The sequence below is a fragment of the Sylvia atricapilla genome, chromosome 2, assembly GCF_009819655.1.
Source record: "Sylvia atricapilla isolate bSylAtr1 chromosome 2, bSylAtr1.pri, whole genome shotgun sequence".
Classification (NCBI taxonomy): Eukaryota; Metazoa; Chordata; class Aves; order Passeriformes; family Sylviidae; genus Sylvia; species Sylvia atricapilla.
In genome coordinates this window covers 6306890-6328502 of record NC_089141.1, presented here as the reverse complement: position 1 = coordinate 6328502, position 21613 = coordinate 6306890, and the positions used below count along the sequence as shown (strand labels likewise).

The following is a 21613-nucleotide window of genomic DNA, read 5'->3' as shown; positions in this document are numbered from 1 at the left end:
TTAAGATTTTTTTCTCTGCTGTGAGAACAGTCCATCTATTCCTTGCTCTTCTCTCTCTCTGTCAAAGAAATTGTGTCCCTAAATTTGCTGACACAAAAATACACCTTAACCAGAATGATTTAGTTTTGCTTAATAGTATTTGCTAAATAAGCATGTTTTGATGAAAAATTGGTGGGAAATCCTCCTGCAAGTTTGTGCACGAGGTCTGGGAAAGCAGAAATATCTAACAAAAAAGTTGATGATGGCCAGTGGTCAGCAACCTCTGCCCACAAAACTGATGAGTGACAAACTATAGAGAGAGCCCTCACTGCATCTCCCACTGTATTCCTTCAGTCTCCTCATCTTATAAACTGCAATATAGGATCCAGAACCTGCAGTGGCATGAGGATTGTTCTTAGTTGAAGACATCATCATCCAACTCACATATTCGTTTCTTAATTCAGAAAGTAAAAATAGTAAACAGGGATGCTAAAGTAAATTCAGAGAGGAAAAGAAAAAAGATTGTTTGGGAGCTGTAAATGCCAGGTGCATCCTCAGTGAAGTGGAACTTTTGTTGGAGCAATCACAAATAAACATTCCATTTTTCCAGAATGTTTTGCAGTTTACAATCACTAATACAAATCTGCTTATTTACCTAGGCATTTGTTCATGTGTAAATATACACACAGGTATATTTATATACACCTGTATGTAAATAGACAAATACTAGATAAGTTTGAGACTCCTCATTGATTTGTAGAGCAATGTCATTTGTCAGAAAAAATACATTTACCTAATGTTGAAGTTGGCATAACTTTTCTTGTTTCAACAGATCCCACGACTTTACTTACAAGTTCCCTGACACCAACTTCAGGTCAGAACTTTTACAGAGCAAGACAAGAAAACATTGATCCTATTTTAGTGGGGGGAAAGGTGGAAGGAGGAAATAAACCTTTTGAAGTTATTGAAACACTTGGGTTTCACATAATTTTTCCTTATGCTTATTGTGACACTTGAGCTGCTGGACCAAGCCACTCAAGCTGGCACTACCATATAATTACCTGGAGTGTGGGGAGAAAATAATGCAGATATATATATAATATAAAAGCAGATTAACTGCTGCTTAATTCTGCCCAAGCAACCACAGAGGTGGTCCCAGAAAGCATGAAGCAGAGTTCTAATGTTGGATTGTGTTTGTCCAGGTTCAGGACTGCTTACCACAATCAAGTCCTCAACAGCAGTGGGTGAGTAACTCTGTGTGTGCAGGAGCAGGGAGGTTACATAGAGCAATCTGAAATTGCAAAATCGCACTGCTCGTGTACAGCCTCTCTTCACAGCATTCAGCCCTTGTATTCCATTCCTGAAAATTCAGAATACATAGGTTTACCTTAGACCAAGGAGACCTCTTCAAAGTGAAATGTGCATGCTACAAAAAATGCTGCATGTGTTATGCATGTTGATGCACACATTGACACTAATACTAGCTGCTCCTTTCTTTTCCTTTTTTTTTATTATTATTTCTTTACTTTTTATGGGGAAAATAAAATAAAATAAGCAAACTGATAGCAAAGTATGACTTCCAATGGACAGAAAGCTGAAGATATTTGAATCTTTGAAAACATTCTCCAGTCTTCTTACATGGTGAAATATATATGATATCTACAAGCAATCTAATGTGTTCCAGTCTTATGTGCTTACTGTCCTTATTTAATTGAATATAGCACTTACAGCAAAATTTAGAGCAATTTGCCATTCAAAAGAGACGCCAGAATGTTTTAGTAGGAAAAGTTGATTTCTTTCAATCCAGGAGGTGGCAGTGCTGTTTAGTTTTCTGCGTTGAATAAACCGAGACTTGATCATGTTGTATGTAAACAATGAGTTCCTGCCTGATGCAAAATCTCTTCCTGGGTTATTGGTTGGAATTTTTGCTCTGGGTCTAGAATGCACAGTTTTGTCTCTGCTTGTCTGTAGAAATTCATTCACTGGCCTTGTGTCACCTCCTACACTTGGCTGGAGTATGTTTGGTTCATTTTAATTTCCAGTTGGATGCAAAATGGCAAATCTTTTGTCTTTGTAACATTTGTATTGCCAGCACTGAGAGTGTTTTGTTTTGTAAAGCACTTTGACATGCTACAGTACATCCATACCAATGTCAGTTTGGGACACACAATACAATATCATACTTAATCTGATTACAGAACTAACAGATCTATTTAAAAAAAAAAATTACAGATTACTATTTTTCCTACTTGCATCAGAAATGTTGACCTTTTTCTGTAAGGCCAGAAAATGAAGCAGAGATAAGAAACTGTGCGAATAATTCTAAAGAGTTTTATGCAATTTTAAGAAATTTGAAATTAGCAGTTCTGCAAACTTATTTTAGCTACATGTTTCTGTTCACTTTAATTAGACCTACTTGAATTCTACAGATGACTAAGACCAAAACCCTCTAAAGACTAAAAAAATTTTTTTGCAGTAAATTACTATTTATGGTCTAGGAGAAGGCTATTAGTAAGACCTACAATTTCAAGGATCTGCCCATATATTCTTCTAACAGAAACTTGCTCTTAAATGATACATTTAATATGTAAATATGAAAAGAATATGGTTTCTGATAATTCTGGTGTTTCAGAATCTAGCATTAAAAGGTCTTTTTTAGGATATGCTGGTTAAAAATCAGATTCCTTAGCATGATGGGGTGCAACAGAGTGATGTATCAAAGTTGAAGAAATAAATTAAATTGTATTTACCTAAAACTAGAGATTTTTCACTGTTATTTAAACCAAAGTATAGTTTTCTCACATTGAGCATAAAAAATTAGAAAATGCCCCTTATTACCTTGCATAAAGTAGTTTATTTGTGTAAAGGAAGTAAAGAGGAATTCACAGATATTTTCTTCTAGCCTTACTTCAAGCTAGGTTTCAAAAACTATTTCACTTCTGAGAACACTTTCCATTCTGTGCTAAATTTATCTTTTTAGTATGTGATATCTCACTCCAGGCTTCTAAAAATGCGGTTTTACAAAACATTGTAGAGTGGTTGACTTAATTTGTGGTGAAGCAACCAGAGGTAAGTCAATTTTCGTTTGTAGTGAGGCTGCATTACTGCTGGGCTGATATTGTTCTCATCTTTATTATTCCAGTGGCTGAGTGTTTGCCACCTGCTGAGCTCTGTGCTGATGGTGTAACCTGCATTAGCGGAGATCTCTTTTGTGATGGAGTTTTGGACTGCCCAGACGGTTCAGATGAAGCTGAAAAAAGATGTGGTAAGAATGTGAACTGCTGTAAATCAGTCTTTTTAAACATGCTTAACACCGTCAGTAGTTTGTAGTTTATGGGCGATAAACTGCACGGTGAATTCCAAATCAATTCTACTAAAAATAATAATAAGAGTGATTTTCATATCTTTATCTTGCTAGAGGAAACAATGTTCTGTACAATTCTCACTAATTAAGAATATGCTAATAAGTAATGAAATATTAGTCTTTCTGTTTTAATATAAAGTTATAGAATTTGTTGCTTGCTATAGAAATATTAATAACGTAAATGCTACATAAATTACAAAATCATCTAGAAATTTAATATGAAGATTTGCATCAGTGATATCAAATAGTGTTCAGACCAGATGACCTCCACAGGTCTCATTCCACGTCAGCCTGTCTGTGATTCTATGAAACTACAGACCTGAAACTCCTGAAACTGGAGTTTAAGGTAAAAAGGTTTTTATCATGCAGTGCCAGTCAGTTTGTTTGCCTTTGTCTTATCTTTGAGTGCTGTGTCCATTTCTGGGCCCCTCACTACAAGAGGGACTCGAGGGGCTGGAGAGGGCCCAGAGAAGGGCAACAGATTTGGAGAACAAGCCATGTGAGAATCTGGGAGGCCTCAGCATGGAGAAAAGGAGGCTCAGAGAGGGAACTTCTCACCCTGACAGCAAAGTGGGGCCTTCTCCCACAACCAGAGACAGGACAAGAGGAAATGGCCTCAAGTGTGCCAGGGGACATTCAGCTTGGGTATCAGGAAGAATTTCTTCACAGCTTGTCCAGCATTGCGATGGGCTGCCCAGGGAGGTGGTGGGGTCACCATCCTTGGAGGTGTTTGAGAAATGACTGAGGGGGTTTGGTTGACAAGGAGATGATCTGGCAAAGGCTGAACACAATGACCTTGGAAGTCTTTACTAATTGAAGTGATTCTGCTTTATGGTTCTAGCTGATTCCCTGGTTCTCCCAAGAAACCGTTTGTACCAAGGAGTTTGACTACAGTGCTCCTTACCAAACTGCTCTGCTGGGGAGGCACATGGGTTGATGCTGCCTGCATTGCTCTCCACAGCCTCAGCTCCCAGTTAAAAGTCTGTCAGATTGTCTCACAGAGAACATTGCAGATGTTTTAGGAGAAACGCGAGCAATTAACTCCCTGAGTGTTTTGTTTGCTTGTTTGGTTTTGGTTGTTCTGTTTTGTTTTGTTTTGTTTTGTTTTGTTGTTCTGTTTTTTTGAGTTTGTTTGGTTTTGGTAGGGGTTTTTTTGGTGTGGTTTTTTGGGGTTTATTTTTGGTTGTTTTCTGATTTGGGTGGGTTTTTTGGTTTGGTTTGGTGGGGTTTTTTTTGTTTGGTTGGTTTTTTTTAAATATAGAATTTGGTGCTAGAAATCTGGAAAGCTTCTTTCCATTCTGCTGTGAGAAGAGGAAAACAGTGAGGGCAGTCTGCTTCGAGCTTTCAGAAACATGTGAAATGATGTGGTCTAAAAACAAACAAGCCAGTAAAAGACCAATTATGTTTTTATAGAACCTAAAAGTTTGCTCCTGAAGGTTTGTGATAGGCTGAACCTCTCTGTTATGTGTAATTTCTTCAGAAAAAAAGAAAAGAGAATTACAGATTCTCTGCCTATTACCTACATTTTTTTCTAACTGTAGTCAGCTCAGAAGGGAGACTTGGCTGAACATTTTAGGGAAAATATTCATCAAGATACTTTAGTAGTATATCCACTGAAGATATCAAAATATCTACTTATCATGACAGCTGCAGCTGGCTAGATCATAGTAATTATTGGCTCTGAGTTGGTCCTTCTACAGTTGAGGAAATCAGAAGGTCCTAAGGCTCAGCTAGAACTTAGTTTCATGGAAAGCATTAGGTAGCATAACTTTTTCTTTTTTTTTTTTTTTTGAGACAGTGATCATACTGTGTGTATTGGTGGGCTTGTTGGTTGGTTGGTTGGGTTTTATTTTAGGTATTGCTAAATAAGAAAAATGTAGGCTCTTATATTCATAAAGTAATATTATACATCTCATAAAATGAATTATTTTTACTTACCATCATAGAATCACAGAATGGCCTGTGTTGGAAAAGGCCTTAAAGACCATATCATCCCAACTCCCTGCCAGGTACAAACTTCCACTAGATCAGGTTGCTAGACCTGGCCTTGAACACTTCCAGGGGTGGGACATCCATACAGTCTCTGAGCAACCTGTTCCAGAAGTTTTTCCTAATATCTAATCTAAACCTATTCTCTGTCAGTTTGAATCCATTTCCCCTTGTCCAGTTGCTCCAGGCCCTTGTAAATAGACTCTCTCCTTTCTTGTAGGGTCCCTTCAGAAAAAGACACAATTATGTCACCCTAAAGCCTTCTTTTCTCCAAGTTGAATAATCCAAATTCTCTCAGCCTTTCCTCATAGCAGAAGAGCTCCATCCCTCTGATAAATTTGGTGGCCTCCTCTGGGCTCACTCCAGCAGGTCAATGTCCTGACTAGGTCAGAATTTACAAGTTTCATCCACATTTTATTGAATATATTACATTCACACCTGTTACATATGACAGAATTTAATTTATATTATATATTGGTAGATACAAAAATAAGCTCAAATACTTGAAGTCAAAGCTGTGTAGACATGACTCAGCTGTGCCTTGAAGGTCACACAGAAGTTTAAGTTATGAATTGTGCTTGAAAAGAGTTTTTCAGCTGAGGCACAGACTCTTAAGCACATGGATGTGCTTGAGCTTTTGGATGTGATTTGCACATCTCCCCACACCTCTACCAAATATAATTTGTGAATGTTTTCCCCTTTGTGACCAACGATGTTATTCTTAGTTTCAGCACAACTGAGCTGAAAACTTCAGGAACGTGCTTACTTAATTAATTTAGTAAATGTAGTAACTAAGGACAAAAAATTAAAGTATTAATATAAGTATAAAGTAAATATTCTTACTAGTAAAAATAGACAGTGTCATAGGGAAAACAGCTGTAGTTACAGTCCAGAGAGGTGGATGATTTGCCCCTGTTCATCTTCACTGATGCCTGGTATTTCCAAGCAATTTGGTCAGTTGCCACTAGTGCAGCAGTTTTGGCTCATAACCTAATAGAAGAACAGCTCTGACTGGAGGACAAATTGTTGATCCATGTTTCTTATATTACATTTTCAGTCTTTTCTATCCTAAACCTCAGAGCTTCTCTAATTTTCTGTATTTGAGTTTCTTAGCAGATTTTATAAAACCAGTGGAATGAGGGGCAGGAAGCTGGATGCACCTTTGGGATACCTGCCAATTAATGTTTCACTTTTATCCCATTCCTAGAGAAATTTAATGTGGTCATATGAGAACTAAGATTGTTTAAATCTTCTGAAATTCTTCAGAGTTTCACAATGAGATTTATGAGATTTCATAATTCATGCTACAAGTGCTCCTGCATACAAGAGTTGCTGTGCTCTAAAAAACTTGGTTTGTTTTTCATCTTAATTGTTATTCCCTCTAGTATTTCTGTTTTCATAATGTCAGTGGTTTCAAAATATAGGATTAAAAAGTGAATTTTAGTCATCTCTTTCCTGCATTAGAGAGAATTCAGTAAAATCCCAGATTCTCAGAAGAGATTCAGGCAACAGAACACCTTTTTTTGTTTGTTTGTTTTATTGATTAAAATTATCTTGAAATGTTTCTTTCTGTCTCTGCAGTGCAGTGCAGTAACAAAAGGCTTCACAAAAGCACAGCTAGCAATTTCAGTGAAAGGGTCTCTAGAGAAATGTGAAGTCTGAACAGCAGCTCCTAATAATGACTGGCAGTGCTATTAAAGCAGCCATGTAGCACGTAGGGGTAGAGAAAGGGAGACTGGAGGCTGATCCCAGGAGAGGTTTCTGCAGACCTTTTGCAGTTATTATATGTCTAGACTATCATTTTGTGATTACTCACCTCAGAGCATCACTACAGCGCTGAGAGAGATTAATCAGAAAGTAATGAACTGGCCTTTGCCAGAGAAAGGTCCTGTCAAGTGAAACACCTGGGCTTGATTTGACCAGTTTGGTGAGCTTCACCCTCAAATTCAAGGCTAACAGGATGAAGCCTTCATAATGGCCCATGTATGGAACACTAGTAAATAGAAGTGGACAGCAAGATGCATATTGGGGAAAGAGTGGAAGTGGTTCCTCTTGGGTTTTTTGCTCGCCTGAGATTCAGGTGGTGGCTGGAGAGAGTCTTTTGCCCTCTGAAAGGCCTGAGCCAGTTGTGAGAATGAAAGGGAGTCTTCAAGGTCTTGTTTTTCAAGGTTTGTCGTGTTGTTTATTATTTCTCATCTTGCAATTCCCTCTGTGCCCAGCTGAGGTCTGTGCAGCAGCTCCGGCAGAAGGCGGCTCCTCCTCGATGGGAGGTCGCTGCCCTTTTATACAGATAATTATGTGTGTCTAATTTACAATTACATACCAATACCTATCCCCTGTACTAAACAGGCCAGCTCTACTCTGACCCAAACTCCTTCAACTGCTTTGTGCCACCCTCACAGCAGGAGATGGAGGCCAGGGGAGAAGAAGAACTCAGGGCATCGCCCAAAATCCTCCCTCTTTTTCACCATTTACCTCCATTCTAAGAACCCAAAACTACAAAATTTTCCACTCTTTGATAAGCTACACTACTGTCTGTCACACCTTTGTGACTTGTAATTCTTCTCTCAATACTGGAAGTTTTTCCCATGGGCTAAGGTCAAAGACTGTGTCTTCCTGGGCTCTGTGCCAGGGTCTACTACAACTCACCTGTATATATTCCAGACCCTCCTGTACAGACCTCAAACCCTCTTTCTTGGATCCCACAAACCTGCTTGCCGAGGTCTGTGACCTTCCAGGGCACCCAAAGGGATGCCCTGGACTCCAACACTTCCTACAAAGGATATCTCCTGTCTTCTTAGGAGAACAACTGCAGCTTTTCTTTGGGCTCCAGGAAGAGGCAAAAATATAATGGCTTCCATGCCCCTGCCCATCTTTGACCACAGCTGCTTTCTCCCTGCAAGGAGGAAGCAGCAGGAGGTTCTCTAGGGAAACAGGACCAGTCCCTGCTCTCTTCCTGCTCATTCCTGACACAGGAAGCACTGACTATTGCTAGTCTGTGGATGACCTATCTAAGGACCTTTTCCAGAGTCTTGCTATCCGGTTTGAATTTACTCACTGCCTCTTAAGAGATAAAGAACAAATAAAGGAGAATAAGAAGATAAGGACAGTCATAATAATAGGGGCCTGGAGCATCTCTCTTATGAGGAAAGGCTGAGGGAGCTGGGGCTGTTCAGCCTCGAGAAGAGATGACTGAGAGGGGACCTCATCAGTGTCTGTCAGTGCCTGCAGGGAGGGGCCAGAGCATGGACCGGGCTCTGCTCAGTGGTGCCCAGCAATGGGACAAGAGACAAGGGGCAGGAACTGACGCACAGGAAGTTCCACCTGAGCATGAGGGAGAACTTCTTCAGTGTGCAGTGACCAAACACTGGAACAGATCACCCAGAGAGGGTGTGGAGTCTCCCTCACTGGAGAGGGCCCAGAACCATCTGGACACAATCCTGTGCTCTGGGATGACTCTGCTTGGGCAGGGAGGTTGGACCCACTGTTGCCCCTTCCAACGTGACCCATTCTGTGATTCTAACAGAAATGAATGAGCAAATACTCATTTTCATTTAAAGTGGCTATTAAGAATTCTTCTATAACAATACTCAGCTCCAGTGCTAACATAGAATAATAACTTTCATTCATGGACCTTTTCTCTCTATGTATTTAAAATCTTATGTGTTCTGTTTTCCTCTCAAAGATTGCAAAAGGGCATATGTTTCTATTTGAGCTCATGCATTAGGCATGTTGGCAAAGTTCATTCTGGACAATCTTTATTTATGGTGTAGAGCTGCCTGAAACAAAGTTTGATTTTTATTTTGTGTTTGCTACAGTGATAGGCAAAAAACATTTTACATTTATAAAATGAACAGAAAAGGAGTCACAATTTATTCTTTTATAGATCATTTCCCAGAGGAGAATTATGCTCAATAAAATTCCCATTTTGTTTTCAATATAATTAGTTATTTGTAATTTGTACCATGATTATAGGTATGGTTTAATTTCTGAAATTAGTCAAAAGTCCTGTATAATTTCTGAACATCTGCCTCAAGTTGATGAACTTGTCCTTACCTCTCCAGATAATCATGAGTGGTACTGATTTTATCCTTATGTGAAAGCTCTATGACACTTTTGAACAACTGAAGAGAAAACATCATTAGGCAGATTCCTAACATAATGTTCAAGAGATGCAGCAAAACCTTCAGCAGCTCTTCAGTGTTGCTGAAACAAAAAAACAACCAAAAAAACCCTCTTCATGAATTATCGTTTACAATCTTGCTGAGGCTTAAAACTACTTTTTTTTTTTCTCCTTTTTGTGAAGTGATGTGAAGAACTTTGATAGAACAAAATATTAACGCCAAATAAATGAAACTAATAAAAGTCTTTTGAAAAAAATAGATTATGATAAATGACATTTACCTCAGCAGAATGAATTCAATAGCTGGAAACTTGGGACATCTTCTTATCTCTTCGAGTACTCAGTAATATAGAAGGCAAGGAACCAGGAAGCTCATAAAAGTAGAGATAACAATAGTCAAACATATCCCCTTTTGCTTTTATTCACGTGATATCAAATGGTTTCTGGTAGTATAAACAAAGTTTTCTGATGTGAAGTGGTTGTAGATAAGAACTGGTAAGGCAAGATCCTGTTTCCTTATAAAAATAAGAGTAAAATGAAAGTAAGAATTGGATTAGGTAAATCCAGTAGCTAGTTTTAAATTATTTGGATTGGATTAACCTAGTTTGGATTAGTTGGATTGTGTCTAATTTAAAAGTTAATTTTCTATACTGCTTTTCTTCTCATATACTACTTTGAGATCAAACAGTGATGAGACTTAGAAATGGGAATAAGTTGATAGTGTATTTTATTTTGTCTTATTGTTGCTTACAAAGCAGTTCCAAGGTAATCCATGTAAACCAGTATTCAGGGTCATTCACATTTTGGCTCTGATTCTGCTTTTCAAATGTCATTCTGACAAATGTTCTTCATTATATCTTTACAGCTGCCATTTGTGATGGAAAATTCATGTTGACTGGTTCCTCTGGGTTTTTTCACTCTATGAATTATCCAAAGCCATATAATGAAGACATTGTTTGCCAATGGATAATAGTGTAAGCCATTTTTCAAAAGTTTTGTACCTAACATTTTTTTTAAATAATGAAGTGATCTTGTTTCCTGCACAATAGTCTTATGTCATTTGTTTTATTCCCAAATATCCCAGCACAGAAAATGTCATAACATTTTCTCCTTCATATCTATGTAACTTCTCTTTAAAAATCCTCATGCATAAGCTCCATAACTATATCCTTTTTTTTTTTTCATTTACAAAAGTTCTTGGGTACAATTTTGAGAAATCTTGTGTGTTATATAGATCCAGAGATACATAATTATAAATTCAAAATAAATTCAAATCACATAACTTAAAATAATTGTAATTCTTTTTTTCAAAGGATTATATTAAATAGTAGTACTCCAGTAATGGCTTTATATGAGGTAACTTACTTAAGAGAAAGACTTTTCAATAATTCTCTTGTCACTTAGGTGTAAAGATTTCATTTGTGAGTTGAGTACCTGTGTACCCATGTAATTTAGGAATATGTTTTAGAATTGCAAAATTAGCATTTTATATAATAGCACCAAATGCCTTTTAAGCCTAAGGCACAAGTGATTTTTTTAAATCAAGGTTATATATATCTATAGACAGAGACAACTGTTTGATTTTTAACTCTCTAGGTCTAGTTCTTAGGCCAGGAAAAAAAAAAAAAAAAGATAGATAGCCACACTATATGATAAATCTCATCCAAAATACTTACCTTAAAAAAAAATTTAGATGATCACAAGTCAGACAGTCCTAAAAAATCCCTCCTATAATATGGAAATTACTGCTTTGAAAGGCAGCAGTTCTTATTATGGTTTTGTAATAGCAGCTGTTCTTTGATTCTGAGAAGTATTAATTTGGCAGAAGATTTCAAAGGAAATTAAGAAATTGCCTTTAACATTGGAAAAGATTTGGGCTTCTCATTCCAAAGGCTCCTTTGAAATTGATAGGCTTTGATTTTTTTCAGAACTTTCATCTTCACCTTGAGATCCTAGTTTTCCTTCTTTTTAGTGCATTTTTCCTTCTCATCTTCAGTGCTAGCTCACCAGCAATTACTGGCAACACCTGGCTTTAAAATGCAGGTGTGTCCCGGGAAAAGAACAAGATTTTTTTTTTTTTCCTTCAGAATATGCCAGCCTAGTGTCCTCATTTCGTGGCAGTGCAGAATTTGAGCACAGTAAATAATGTAAATGGCCCAAGAGCCCTCCTTCCTTCTAAACTGTCAATGCTGCTCCAAGTGCTGCTATAGCTGCAAGAAGCATTGTATTAGGTAGATATCTATGTGTATGTAGCTAATAAAAATTTCTTTTTGGAAAGAATCATGAGCAGTTGCAAATAATAACGGTAGAGGTTCTGCAGATATGTGTAATTACAGATTGAAAAATGACAAAAACAAACATCTCAATTTATTTTCCACTTACCTGCTTTAAAAAAAAAATCTGGCAATACTGAGAGTAAAGGCTTAAAAAAAATCAAGGTGACACTCAAATTTTGTCTTTCTTTCAGAGTTGTTTCCATGAGGGAACCTTTTGGGTTTTCCAGTCACCTACGTTTTTTATTATCCCTAGAAAAAAATATGCTAAAAAGCAACCTATGATACATCTGAGATTGGATTTTTCTTGTGCCTGCCTTTGTCTAGAAATATTTCCCTATTATCTTTAGGAAGAGCTTTCCCATTTTCATGCCATTTAATGCAAAATGAAGATCCAATCTCCGCTCCTTCTAAAAAGAGCAATAAGCTCCATATTTCTCTGAAAGTTTAGCTCCTTGAACTTTTCAACTATATGTTTTACTCTTCTCTAACCAAAACTCTTTCTTCCCGCTGGAAAAATATAAAATAACAACAACAACAAAATTTAAAAGGCAAAATATCTAAGTATTTACTTCACACTTCTCTACTAATCACTACTGATAAGCACCAGCAGATTGTTGTTGAAAGTGTATTTTCATTGAGTCTCTTAATTCTGAAAAAACCCATGTAGTGGTAGCTAAGCTGATAGTGATGGTAGTAGTGTTTTAGAATTTGGACTACCATATGTGTCAAGTGGAAAGAAAATGGGAGAACAAAATAAATATAGATTACCCATGAGGCAAAACTGTAGGAAAATACGGCCAAGATTTTTTACACTTTACTTCGAGTGACTTCTATCATTAAACTTTTTGTGTGATGGTTTGGATTTATAACAATTTCCCAAAGAGTGGGTTTGAGATCATTAAATCTACATGCAAATGCCGTTTTTGCCATAAAAAACACTGTTTTGGACTTTCAGGAAAGAGATTTTAATATCTTGCTGTTCATATTGATATCTTGATACTATTCCTCTGGCTTTGGGAAGTCTACCTGAGCAGTGAGATATTTCAGAGTAACATGTATGAAAACCTGATTGCATTTCAATGAGAGGACAACAAAACCCAGCCAAAACCATCCAAAAAACTGTTTCTAGAACTTATTGTCACATTCTAGAGTTTAGAATATTCAGTTTCTAGAACATACTTAACTCCAGTGCATAAGGGTGTATGCACACTGTTACAAAAGGTTTACGCCAAATTCCTTTGGAATTTTACAAGCTAAAAGTTAGAAAAATAAACCATCTTGATTAATAATCTTGATTAATATAATTTCATGTTGCTTCTGAATTTATCATTCAAGCACTCAATGACTTCAGTTTTGAGTTTATGTTTCTCTTGTTGCCTTAGAGTGCCTCAAGGGTTGTCCATTAAACTGAACTTCACTTCTTTTGAAACACAACAGTATGCAGATGTATTGAGTATTTTTGAAGGATTAGGACAAAACAAGATTTTAAGAGGTAAGTTTATTTTTCAGCTAATAATACTTTTCCGTTAATAAAATCTTAGTGCTAAAATAAGCATTTTGAGGTATCAAAAGCTGCACATGTTTAGGAGAAAGACTGGATCAGTGTAAATCTACCCTGTTAGACAATCTCAATATACCTGTCTGCCCTTTAATTTGACCCCATAAAATCCTTATACATTATGAAATATCTACTTGTTTTTTGAGACCTTATTTGAAAGATCTTGACAACTTCATCAGCCTCATGGTCTTGTAGGGTCCATGTTTCATTGGAAATATATTGTCAGGAGTCCCTGTAATATCACACACAGTGACATAAAATGAAAGCATCTAAACTGAACTGGTGGGAGAAGTGCTGTGAAAACCCCTGAAAATCTTTACAAGTATGGCATTACTTTCCTCAGATCTTGAAATACTGATCATACCTTATCTCTGTCTCTATATTTTATTCTGAAAACTGGGATTGTATTCATTTTTCACCAGACTCACTCTATAAGGCTGAATTCCATCAGAGGTGGAAAACATTTTCTGGAGATAGAACATAGAAAGATAAGTCAGAAAGATATATTATTATTTATCCTTATTTTTGGAAATAGGTAGAGAATGGGAATGAGATATAGTAAAATACTAGCTGATACCACTTTGGTGGATATGAGAGATGGAATATGCAGAATATTTATGTGTCAGCCAAACAGCTAAATGCTTCTAGGGTTTGAAGGCACTGTAGCAGGATCACAGTACTACAGGAAAACCATTCCTTAAGACTCATTAAACTAATCCACTGTGGTTTTGTGACAACACTGGAAATTTTAATGTACATGTGATTATTTTCTCTCCGACTCTATGTTTTTTTATTTGTTTTCAGCTTCTCTCTCAGGGACCAATCTTGAAACAATTTACATTTTCTCTCATGAGGCTACAGCACAGTTTGTGTCCGATTATTCAGAGAATTATAATGGCTTTAATGCAACATACACTGCATTTAATGCGAGTGAACTAAGCAGTAAGTGTTCTCTGTGGGTATGTGTATGTGTATGTTTGGGGTTTTGTTTCTTTTTTATCCCAAAATTTTGGTTTATCTACATTTTCAGTATGAGAAAATGGAGGTGGAAAGGGAAGCAGCATTTTCTGGCCTCAGTCCAGCAACTAGATCCTCTTTAAAAAAATTTCATACTGTCTTAAAGGTCAAATAAATTATTTATGTAAGGCCATTCACAGGTTTACAGGCCTGTATCTAGCAGCAGGGTGATGTCTGACAAAACTCATCTGTGTAAATAAAACTGTGTCTGCACCTCCATCAGATTCCTCACAACCAGTTTGTTCATTATTCAAAACTATGAAATCATTAACCACAATATCTTTATTTAAAAAAAAAAAAAAAAGATTCAGAACAACATTTAGAAATAACATTCAGATGAACAAGCCTTAGGAAGTCTGGATGAGGTATATCTATAGTGACAACAAAATGCAGCAATATGACTCATGCTTTGGTAATTGGATAAGTGAGGGTTCCTTTAGCTGCTAAATTTGGAGCAGGAGGTGAACAGGGAATGTGGCTGGGATGGGATATGCTGCAGGAAACATCCAGCAAGTTGTTATCATGTGGAAGCCCTGCCTGACCTGCATTTCAAGGTACCATGGACAAACACTGAAATATCAAGAGAACAAAAGTGATGAGGGTGCTGCAGCTAAGCCACATGAGCAGAGGAGAAAATGAAAAGAAAGAAAGGGGTATCCCAGGGGCATGGAGCACAGCACTCTGCTCTATTGGTGAGCCCTTTCTGCTGGAGCAATCCAGGCCTTGGCAAAGAAAAGAAGAAAAAGAAGGATCAGAAAGGAAGGTTGGTGAATGAGTGCAAGAGTATGTAGGGCTACCCTTCAAAAATAGCCTTTTATTAACAAGTACAACCAACACATTTATTTGAGTGATTTTGTTGCATTGCGTAAAGAGGAAATTAAGTCACTGTGGGCTGGTTTAAAATATATTTAAAAATTTACATTGTTCATCACTCCTTCCTGTATAATTCTGAGAAAAAACTTACAATTTCTGTCATCTTTTATTTACCAGAAGTTTTTTTTCACAGATTATGAGAAAATCAATTGCACTTTTGAAGATGGCTTTTGTTTCTGGATGCAAGATTTAGATGATGATTCAGAATGGGAGAGAGTTCAGGGTCCCACCTTTCCCTTCATGAGTGGTCCTGATTTTGATCACACATTTGGCAACTTGTCAGGTAAGATCAAAAAAGTGGCTTGAAGATTAAATGTAAAAATTTGATTTAGCTTATATCACTGCATGGATTCTTCATAGTAGTATTATGAGGATATTTTGCCATAAAAATGTGAGAGCTACCAAACAAAATGTTTTATGCTACTGATTACCATCTTGTGAAAATATCCAAAATTAAAAGAAAAACAATAAAAGAATAAGTAAAATTATTTAAGTCTGAGGTACTAAAAATTTCAATGCCATTACTACACCAAAATGCTCTATCTGAGAAAGGAATTTTTGTTGATAAAAAATGTTACAGGTTAAAACCCTGTATGTTTAACTTGAGGGAGAAAAAAGTATAATTGCATTATTTTGCATTATTAGGCAAATCACTTCTGTTTCATCCCTCTCTGCTGCTGACATCCTTATGCTTGTCACAAAATAATTTTGATTTAAATAAAGTTGACCTGAAGTTTATAGGGGGCATTTGTGCTCCCAGTTACTGCACAGAAAAAGCACCAGCTATGCCAAACACACAAACACTCCAGCACACGTTACAATTAAATAACTCAATTTGAGGAGTGGTCTTATCAAAAGTGGTATTTGTTTAAAATAAATAAATACTGATTGGAATCAGATTTTGAGTGTATCATGAATCCTTATACCAGAATTAGACTCTGTAAGTTTTTTTTTTTTCCTTCATCAATAAAGTCATACAACCACTTTCTCAGCTGATTTGTCAGTCCAGCTAAAACTAGATAAAATATAAATTGGATTTTGCAATGGTTATATGTATTCTATGCATGACTTACATAAATCTTATTCAGTGACAAATAAGTGGAAAAATTGCAAATTATTCTGAAAGAATCCTCCGAAAAGAAAAATAGCATTCTGTACTTTATCAAATAGAAATTATTCATCTCTCTTTGAGTAAATGCTTATTTTCTAAACAATCTTCATAACATTATTTTGTCTTCTAACTTGGCTCCTAGAATGCAAATCAGAGGAAAGAATGTAAAATTTGTTTTATAAAACACTTGACAATGATTTCTCTCTCTTGAAAATGTTTATCTATTTTAGGTGCTCCCTGTTTTCTTGTGCCAAGTCTTAGCTGCTATATGTAATGTTCCTATGTATAATGTTCCCATTATGTTGTATATTTAAATTTCTATGACCTCTATTTTGAGTAAATTTCATTCTTATTAACAAGATATTGCATTCAGTGAAAGTCTCTCTCTTGATTTCTCTGCTCTTGAAAAGTAAATACCTTAATGCACATTCAAAAGTGGAATCTGAATGCTCAGAGAATTGATGAAACAAAGATAGAGAACTGTCCCTTTGACTATACGAATAACTTTACTCTTTAAATTAGACACCACGTGTATTTTAATACTCTCTAAGTCAACAGAGGAACTTAATGGCCTGGTTTGGATTTCAGAATAATTTTCAGGAATTTTAGCCTCCCACATGAAAAACCAAGATAATCTGGAAGTATAAATAACAGAATGCAATATATAAAATTTAATTAATATAATTCTATTAATTTTTAAATGTTATTGGTATAATATTTGTATATATATGTATTAGATAGATAGAAGAAAATATGAGATTACACCCATTACTTGAATAAAACAACAATTTTATTTTAAAGCTGCCTAAATTTACATTTCTTATGAAAGATCCCAGTGCTTCTGTGGCCTGGCCTCATATGGCAACAAGAGGTCCAAATTCCCAGCTGCAACAAATTATCTCAGAAGAAGCTACAAACTCAATTTCAAAAATAAAGGGCAGTTTTGTTTGTTAATAATGCCTCACCAAGCTATAAAATATTCACCTAGTCATTCTGTCACCCTCTCAATACAAAATCTGTATCTCCCATTGGCATGTGAATGTAAATTATGAAAATGTTGGGAAATTCTTCTGCAAAATCATAAGCATTATCAAACAGGAAGATATTTTTTATAAACCCAGGAGAATTGCTGCCTTCACTGAATATAAGGCAGGATTCCCACTAACTTGAAAAGAACTAGTTTCCCTTTGCTTATCTAGCTCTGAGGAGTATCCAAGAAACTTAAAAGCTCAATTTAATATATCATTGACTGATGAACATACCTTGGGACGAACATATCTTGGGGTAATCATCCACATTTCCTCTGTCAGGAATCTTCCAAATCATGCAACACTATCTGTGCTTGATGTTATTTTTAATGTAAAAATTCTGATTCAATAAGTGAAACATTAAAAAGGATGTTCTTCTGTCCTGGCTAAAGTGTGATCATTATCTTGCAGGATTTTATATTTCAACACCCATTGGACTTGGATTCATGGAACAGCGAGTCCGGATTCTGAGTTTGCCTTTGGTCCCTTCAGATACCTATTGTCTAAGCTTTTGGTATGGTTACATAATTCCTAAACCTGTATTTTGTTTAACAATATACCCAAAGAGCTTTCTTTCATATAAAATATTGATCCTACTCAACGTGTCAGCAATGCCAGCCTGGTCCTGTTTGAATTTCCACAATCAGTCTCAGGTCCAGGCCTGAAATTCAGCTCCTTCATAGCTTTGACTTCTGCCGTTTGCTATAATGTGTTTTCTTTTTCACCCTGTATCCAATATTCATTTCTATTCAAAAATGGTATCAAGAATCCTTGAAATGTTCTTTGTCATGAAGCTTAACTGGACCTCTAGAATTCCAGGTGTAATTTAAACATACAATTAATATTATTTTCATGCTCACTTCAAATTAATCCTAATTTCATAAAACACTATAAAATAAAAAAGAGCAATGTTTTTTCAAGGAATTTGACTTTATTCTAATGATACCAAAATGCTTTTCCCTCCCTAGGTATTTCATGTATGCAGAAAATGTTTACCTTTTAAGTGTTAGCATAAGTGATGAGCGTGGTGAGGAAAAGATCATTTTCAAGAAAGAAGGAAACTATGGAAACAACTGGAATTATGGACAAGTAACTTTAAATGAAACATCTGATTTCAAGGTTTGTTCAGCTGTTTTTGGTTTTTTTGGGGGGTTTTTTTGGTTTTTTTCATTCATTTTAGCTAAACTAAAATAAATGAAAGAGTTTTCTGTGAAATGAACCCAGAATTCCACTGTTCTGAAGATAATTCTTAGTATCATTTAACAATTCATGCCATCAAATAAATATTATCATGCAGAAGATTGGAATCCCCATTTGAATTCTCATAGCCCCTTTTCCTACACTGGAACTTGAATTATTAATATTTCAGAAAACAGAAAACCTGATTATTGTCAAGGAAGAATGAATATTATCATGAGAGCTTTTCACAAAACAAGAGTGTTCAAATCCTGTCAAAATCTGCTGTGTAATATAAAATCTCAGTAGTGAGGGTTATGTGAAGCACTTAGCTATGAGAAGATTGTAATTTAAATTGCTTCAGACTGTGAATCTGTGTTTTCACTAATTACGTACAGATTAATCCACTGAAACTATGTTGCAGATGGAACTGGTTTTGACACCACATGATTAACAACTGCCTTATCTGTAAACAAAAGGAGGAGATTTATTCCAGACAATTATTTCAGCACCTCTCTTTTGAAAACAATTTCTTTTTATAGCTATTTGGGATGGTTTGCCCTGCTACAGTAGTTTTGATTGATTTCTGGCAAAGCACTGCTAGAAAGACGCATTCAACATCTGAGGAAATAAATGCATCTCTGACCTGGCAGCATTAGACTTCCAGGAGATATGTAACCACATATGATCTCAAGAAGATTGCTATACTGCAATCTAACTGCATTTCACCAGCAGTAATTCCTTGTTTGCAGGATTACTTTAAATATGTGGCTATTAAAGAAGAGTAAAGAACAAATGAGATTCATTTTAGTTTTTTGAGCCATTAGTTCAGGAGAAGTTTGGGCTGACGAGCAATGCAGAGTTGTTAATAAAATTGCACGTATAAAGGTATTGAATATTTTTTAATCATTTAAATGAAGCTACTATATTCCTTAGAATGATCCACAAGTTTGTATAGTGCTGCTTTGTTTTGTGAGGAATTCTGTCTCATCCCCCAGTGCCTTCCCCTGAATGTAGCACCAGTGTGGATTACAGTGGAAATAAGAACATCCAAGAAAACACAGAAGAGTGATAAGTAAGAAGGTAAAAATGGCTCATTAAATTATAAAATTCTTGGGTTTTCTTCCTGACTTCAGGTGATTTTTGATGCCTTTAAAAGGCGTGGTGCCAGTGATATTGCCGTGGATGACATTGGCCTGACAAAGGGGAAGTGTAATGAAGAAAATTATGTGGAGCCAACTGCGAGGCCAACTGTTCCTACCACTCCTTTAGTTCCTAGTAAGTAAACACTAAATCACTGTTGATTTCCTACTGCTGTATTTGTGTTGGAGTGGGTCAGAATTTTCAACATCAGTTTTATAAAAACCTCTCTTGGCGTTATAAGTTTATCTTCAGGTTAACACACTAACATGGAGTTCCATGCCTCTCCAAACAGGTTGTACATCTTGATCCAAACTCTTCCAGCTGCACAGTGTTTTAGAGGAAAGCACAGCAGTTTGAGCTTCCTCAAAACATTCTAGTTTCACAGAGCTAAGCAGGAAAATCTCACAGAAAAAAACTGAGAAAATACCTGTGATCACCCTTATAAATCTAGATCACTTATATAAAAGGGAGAAGAAAGGCTTTATATGATGTTAAACAAATCCAAGCACATTCAATGCAAAAACCAAAACAAATATAAATAGAGCTTCTGGAAAAATCATTAAAAATGTCTGATAGAGCTTGCTTTATAATTTATTCTGAAAGTTGATGAAATTTTGGGAAAAAAATTTCTAGAAAAGGCCTATTGATACATGGCTTCAAATCATTAAAACAAACACTGAGCATGTTCCAGGGCTGCCATATTAGATTTACTGAGCCTTTCAAAGCACAGCTGGTTCTTCTTTTGACAACATATAATAAATAAAAATTATCTAAATTAAAATTTTAGTCAGACTGTTTGCATTGTAATAATGTTGAAACACTGTATACTAATATCATTATTCTTTCAAATCTGTCACTTCCAAATCTACTGCATCAAGACAGGTAAGAAAAAACCTTCTAAATGTAAGAGTAAAATGCACTTTTAGAGCTCCATCACGAGACTTGGGGAGGTAAAGTTCAACAAAGTGTGTCTGTCAGCAAAATGAAATTTTATTAACAGTAGTCATTTCAGTAATGGTTTCTCAAAATGAGTTTTGGAATTCCACGGCAATTTTTATCAAAATAATTTTGTAGAGAGATGCTGATGTCTGCCCCCTCCTGCTAACCTTCAGGGGCTGTGGGTAAACACACCTCACAAATTAGAACCAGAATAATGATTACTGGTAGAATGACCCCGTGGTAAATAGTAGCTGAGTGCTTCTGAAAAACACCAAAGGAATATCAAACTACAGATCTCTACCCAATGCATGGTCATAAAACTTTAGCATTCAAAAAAGGGACATGGTAATATGGCTTATAATTCTTTATGAAAGAGATTAAAGAGATCCATGATAAAAAAGGACAGTGTTAGTCTGTTTCTGGGGAAAAAAAACCCACCTTATTTTCCTAATTTTGTTGGGACATGCTACCACATGTCATCTGTAACCTGATGAAAAGAAAGTGAATGTTATCAATCATCTTCAAGGAAGGATGAGCTTACTTTGATGAATATCAACTTACACTAATGATTTCACTACAAATGTCACAATCATAAACAAGACATAAAAGAAACTGAGCTTAATCAATTTATTTTACTAGAATTAGAGCTTCAGCACGAGTCACTGACATCATTCACAGTGCCACAAAAGCTCCTTGAAACATAAGAAAGGATATTTTTGATGGTGGCATGAGAAAGCCGGATTTGCTTTTGTCTTTTGAACAAGACTGTCACCTTACACTTTCATCTATAACAAAGATTGCTTTCATCTTTATGTTAATTTATAATTTCTCTTTTAACACAAAAAAGAGTGTGGAAAAGACAGTGTACATTCCACACTGAAGATATGTATGTCAATATAAACTGAAGTTTTGGCCAAAAGACAGAGACACAGGCCATATATAATTTCTAAACTGTTGAGAAAATCATCTGTTTAGTTTGTACCAAGATTGTTGGTAGTGATTACTATTTAGTTCTCTAATTAATAACTCCATATGAA

The 21613-nt window shown here is 36.0% G+C and overlaps 1 protein-coding gene across 1 annotated transcript in view; it reads left to right on the top strand.

The window, feature by feature from the left end:
* The first annotated feature begins 1159 nt into the window (after window positions 1-1159).
* TMPRSS15 (transmembrane serine protease 15) overlaps window positions 1160-21613 on the top strand; it is a 42500-nt gene continuing 22046 nt past the window's right edge. The window contains exons 1-9 of the mRNA XM_066338169.1: window positions 1160-1223; window positions 3122-3244; window positions 10321-10429; window positions 13114-13223; window positions 14094-14231; window positions 15313-15462; window positions 17730-17832; window positions 18287-18437; window positions 19631-19772. Coding sequence (XP_066194266.1) covers window positions 1160-1223; window positions 3122-3244; window positions 10321-10429; window positions 13114-13223; window positions 14094-14231; window positions 15313-15462; window positions 17730-17832; window positions 18287-18437; window positions 19631-19772 — 1090 coding nt within the window. The remainder of the gene's footprint in view (window positions 1224-3121; window positions 3245-10320; window positions 10430-13113; window positions 13224-14093; window positions 14232-15312; window positions 15463-17729; window positions 17833-18286; window positions 18438-19630; window positions 19773-21613) is intronic.